This window comes from Terrapene carolina, unplaced genomic scaffold (assembly GCF_002925995.2).
Source record: "Terrapene carolina triunguis isolate 2854851 unplaced genomic scaffold, T_m_triunguis-2.0 Scaffold95, whole genome shotgun sequence".
NCBI lineage: Eukaryota > Metazoa > Chordata > Testudines > Emydidae > Terrapene > Terrapene triunguis.
Window position 1 is genome coordinate 1,877,970 of NW_020664446.1, and position 4,988 is coordinate 1,882,957.

Sequence of the window (4,988 nt, forward strand, 5' to 3'; positions counted from 1 at the left end):
GGGCCCCGCTGAGAGGCCGTGCTGTGCTTGCTTGTCAGGAGGCACACGCCGTACGGGAACCAGACCGACTACAGGATATTTGAGCTGAACAAGCGACTGCAGAACTGGACAGAGGTGTGTGGCGGGGCTGGGGAGGGGAGTGTGGGACCCTGGATGCTCATGGGTAGCCTCATGCCCTCTCCCGGCCCCTTTGCGCTGGCCCTGCTCCCTCCTGCTGGGGGCTGGCTCAGGGTGGGGTGTTGCCTGCTGGGCCGTGGCCACACAGCCTGTGTCTACACTGGCAGAGCCCCTGCGAGTGACTGGCAGGCCCCAGTGGCCCGTGGGCGTTCGAGCCGGTCTCAGCCCAGCCAGGATGGAGGGTCCCAGGCCCCCCGGCGGGGCAGGGCGGGTTCTCTCCCCTCCCCGTGACACCGCCCGTCTCCCGCCCCCAGGAATGTGACAATCTCTGGTGGGACGCCTTCACCACGGAGTTCTTCGAGGACGACGCCATGCTAACGATCACCTTCTGCCTGGAGGATGGACCAAAGAGATACAGTGAGTGGCCGTGGGCCGGCTCCCTGGGCACTTACAGCCAGTCTGCGATGCCAAGTGCTGGCCAGGCTGGACGGGCCCCTGGGCTGCCGCGCTGGGTCTGTGCCCTGCGCCTCTGGGGCTGGTTCCGGGCTTGGCTCCAGGGTTACTCCGGGGCAGAGCTGAGCTCTGTGTCAGACCCTGATACTACGGTGACGGGCACCTTGCAGTCCCGTGGACGGGGGCGAGGACCCTGCCTGCATGAGCTCAGGGACAGGGAAACGGGCAAAGCGGCGCCAGTGGCGGGGAGCCCATGGCGGCTTCCTGCCACAGGGCCGTCTCGTCCTGCAGGCTGCCCACCCTGCACCTCTCAGGGCAGCTCCCTCTGCCCCACGGCTGCCGTGTGAGCCGGGTTCCTCAGTGCCTGGCTCCCGGCCCATCGCGCTGGAGGACGGGGGGTGGCAGGGCGGTAGCCGTGAGCGCCTGGCCTGAGCCGGGGCTCCAGGGAAGCCGGGCGCTGACTCTCTTCCTCCCTCTCTCCCCTCCCCGCTGCAGCCATCGGCCGGACTCTGATTCCCCGTTACTTCCGCAGCATCTTTGAGGGGGGTGCCACGGAGCTGTACTACGTCCTCAAGCACCCCAAGGAGTCGTTCCACAACAGCTTCGTCTCGCTGGACTGCGACCAGTGCACCATGGTGACCCAGCACGGCAAGCCCATGTTCACGCAGGTACTGCAGGGCTGGAGAGCCCATCCCGGGCCTGGCTCTGGGCACCGCGGCGGTGCTGGCCCTCGGGAGACGATTAGCCGCCGAGTACTTACCAGTGTGAGAGGGTATCTGGGGTTCCTGGGAGCTGCCGACGTACCAGCCTGGGCACCCCGTGTGGCTGCGCCTGCCCTGCAGCCCGAGGTGCTGGCAGGTCGGAGCGTGTTCGGGCGAAGGGGGGCAGGCGCTGGTGCAAGGGGGGCCAGCAGGTGCCAGCCTGGAGTCTGTCTGGGGCTGCAGGCTGGCAGAGTGGGAGGCCTGTCTGCTGGCACCGTGGGTGAGGAGGCAGGCGGGTGCGCAGGCTTGAATGGCCCTCGCTGGGTGGGAGCCCGGGGGTGGTTTATCCACGTGGAGGGGAGCAGCAGTTCAGAGCCGGGAGGGGTCGAGCTCGGCTGGCTCTCGGGCGTTAGGGTTTGACAGCCTGTCCCCCCCAGGTGTGCGTGGAGGGGCGGCTCTACCTGGAGTTCATGTTCGACGACATGATGAGGATAAAGACGTGGCACTTCAGCATCCGGCAGCATCGAGAGCTCATTCCCCGCAGCATCCTCGCCATGCACGTGAGTGCCTGGCTCTGTGCCGGCGGCGCCCGGCGTGCGGCTGACCCAGGGCCCCAGCAGGGCTGCGGCGTGGCTGGGGGCAGGAGTCCAAACACACACCCCCGGGGCCATAGGCGTGGGTACTGTGACGCTGCTTGCTCAGCTGTCTCTTCACCATGCGAATCTCCGGGGGCTGCAGACCTGCAGGGACCAGCCTGGGTTCCCTGGGTGCACAGGCCGGGCAGACCAGAGTTCAGGTGGGGCGGGGGGCTGGGCTGTCTGGCTGCCGTTCCCAGCCCGAGCGCGGCTGAGGTGTCCCTGTCCCCCTGCACTCTAGGCCCAGGACCCCCAGATGCTGGACCAGCTATCCAAGAACATCACCCGCTGCGGGCTCTCCAACTCCACCCTCAACTACCTCCGGGTACGTGTGGGGGGGGCTCGGCTCTGTCGCCAGGGGGCCCCAGATTCTTCCTGCCTGAGGGCTCTGTGGTTATCGCCCTGGGGGGCGGCTCTAGGACTCTGCCCTGCGACCCCAGGAGTCCTGCCTGGAGAGCAAAGCCCCCAGCCCTAGACACCACCGTGGTAGACTGTTGCTGGCTGGGCAGAGACCTGTGGGCAGGGAGAGGGGGACCTGAAGGGGTGGGGGAGTAGTTATGCAAATATGGCAATGCATATTCATGAGCTGTGCACATTGAAGGACATGTCATGCCCCCCTGGACCTCCCAGTGTTTGGTGGCCTGTTATTGCCCCGGGGAGACCCACCCGCCTGGGGGACGGTCCAGAGCCCGGCCCCTGTGGTGGGGGTCTGGCGGAGGGGATACGTGGGGCAGGGCAGGGGGGTGCGGGTGGGGCCCTGTGTGACGCTGGGGGAGGGGGCGTTCTGTGGCTGGCCCCGGGGTCCCAGGGCGCTGGCTCGGATGCAGCGGTGGCATCGCGCTGGGCAGCGGACGCTGAATCCCCTCCCCCCCCAGCTCTGCGTGATCCTAGAGCCGATGCAGGAGCTGATGTCGCGGCACAAGACCTACAGCCTCAGCCCCCGCGACTGCCTCAAGACCTGCCTGTTCCAGAAGTGGCAGCGGATGGTGGCGCCGCCAGGTGAGACCCCAGGGCCCGTAGCCCCTGGGGGGGTCGGTGCCGTGTGCGCATGGCCTGAGGGTGCTTGGCAGGGAGCCGCGTGGGCTGCAAGGGGCTGGGCGTCAGGACTCCTGGGTTCCGTTCCCAGCTGAGCAGCGGGTCTGAGAACCGGAGCAAGTGCCGTGGGGCGCAGGGGCTGGGCAGGGCTCCTCGGCGTGAGGATGGGGAGCCAGCGAAGGGGCGGGCCGGGGCCCCCCTCCCGCTCCAGCCCAGCCTGGTTAACGGCCTCCTCCCCCCCCAGCCGAGCCGGCGCGGCAGCAGCCCAGCAAGCGCCGGAAACGGAAGATGTCGGGGGGCAGCACCATGAGCTCCAGCGGCGGCAACGCGAACAACAGCAACAGCAAGAAGAAGAGTCCGGCCAGCACCTTCGCCCTGTCCAGTCAGGTACCTGTAAGCATCCCGTTTCCATTTCTCTTCCCCGTCCCGCCCAGCCGCCCCCGGAGCCCTCGCCCAGGCCGGGCCCCGAGAGCCCCGTCTCCCGGGGGCTGAATGTGCAGGAACCGTCCATGTCCCGTCCCGCCGAGCCGCCCCCGGAGCCCTCGCCCAGGCCGGGCCCATAGAGCCCCGTCTCCCGGGGGCTGAACGCGCAGGAACCGTCCATGTCCCGTCCCGCCCAGCCGCCCCCGGAGCCCTCGCCCAGGCCGGGCCCAGAGAGCCCCGTCTCCCGGGGGCTGAATGTGCAGGAACCGTCCATGTCCCGTCCCGCCGAGCCGCCCCCGGAGCCCTCGCCCAGGCCGGGCCCATAGAGCCCCGTCTCCAGGGGGCTGAATGCGCAGGAACCGTCCATGTCCCGGCCCCCGACCGCCAGTTCCCCCGCATCAGGCCGGAGCTGGGGGGACGCGCTGGGGCAGAGCTCCCTGCCGTACCCTTCCGGGGCCACGTGGCATCCCAGGCTGGGCCCGGGGCGGTCCTGCTGGTGCACAGCGATTCCCGTTTGCGTGGGGGTCCCAGCCCGCGACGGAGCAGTGACCCGGGAGGGGGGAGGTCGTAGGCCCAGCAGGTAACGCCGGGACCCCGCTGGAAATAGCGTGGGGCTGGGGTGTGGGAGAGGGGCTGTGGGGAGAGCGGGGGCGCTCGGGGCCGGAGCCCCATCCTGTTGAGGGGGGGGCCGATGGCCGGGGCTGCCTCCGCCTCGATTATGTTTCGGGACCGTCTCCCCTCTCAGGATGTGATGGTGGTGGGCGAGCCCACGCTGATGGGGGGCGAGTTCGGGGACGAGGACGAGCGGCTCATCACGCGGCTGGAGAACACGCAGTTCGACGCCGCCAACGGCATCGACGACGAGGACAGCTTCAACAACTCGCCCGCGCTGGGCGCCAACAGCCCCTGGAACAGCAAGCCGCCCTCCAGCCAGGAGAGCAAGTCGGAGAACCCCACGTCGCAGGCCTCCCAGTAACGCCCGCCCGGCCCACGCCGGCCAGGCCCAGCCACCCGGACGCTTGCAAAGGAAAGGGACTGGGGAGCGGATCGGCGCTGCCTGGTACCAGGGCATGGGGCCCCCAGCCCTGCCAGCTGCCCTGCCCCCGCTCTCTGCACTCCTGCCTTCCCATGGGGCCCCCTCTCCCCCGCGCAGGGCTGGGGCATTGTACACCCCCCCCCCCCCATGTCCCCGGCCCTCCCCTCCCAAACGGGAGAGCCCAGCCCCGGGGGAGGGGAGTCTGCTTCCGTGCTCCTGCCCGTTACCACCTGACCCCCTCCTTCGCTGGGGAAACCAGCAGCCGGCGAGCGCCCGAGGACCAAGGGTTGCGGTACACTGAGGCAGGGCGCGATGGGGAGCGAAGTGAGTGCGCCGCTCCAGCCCCACAACCCACGAAGCGGCTGCTTCCCCCGTCCCCCTGCGAGCTGGCCCGGTGCAGCCTGCAGCATCCCCTACGCGGGGTGGGTTGATTGGGCTTTGGGGCAGGTAGCCATTCGGGAGGCTCGTTCCTGTCGCGCCCCCCCCGGCCGCTGGGGAAGTGGCAGCCAGGCAGGGCCGCGTTTCTCTGCTCGCCTGGCTGGGAGAGGTTTGCCCTCGGGAGCGAGAGCGCCGGGCCGAGGTGGAGCG

At 69.5% G+C, this 4,988-nt stretch overlaps 1 protein-coding gene across 1 annotated transcript in view; it reads left to right on the forward strand.

The window, feature by feature from the left end:
- LDB1 (LIM domain binding 1) overlaps positions 1-4,982 on the forward strand; it is a 10,178-nt gene extending 5,196 nt beyond the window's left edge. The window contains exons 2-9 of the mRNA XM_026651041.1: positions 16-114; positions 432-534; positions 1,066-1,238; positions 1,709-1,831; positions 2,148-2,231; positions 2,782-2,905; positions 3,186-3,328; positions 4,110-4,982. Coding sequence (XP_026506826.1) covers positions 16-114; positions 432-534; positions 1,066-1,238; positions 1,709-1,831; positions 2,148-2,231; positions 2,782-2,905; positions 3,186-3,328; positions 4,110-4,340 — 1,080 coding nt within the window. The 3' untranslated portion in view covers positions 4,341-4,982. The remainder of the gene's footprint in view (positions 1-15; positions 115-431; positions 535-1,065; positions 1,239-1,708; positions 1,832-2,147; positions 2,232-2,781; positions 2,906-3,185; positions 3,329-4,109) is intronic.
- The last annotated feature ends 6 nt before the right edge of the window (positions 4,983-4,988 follow it).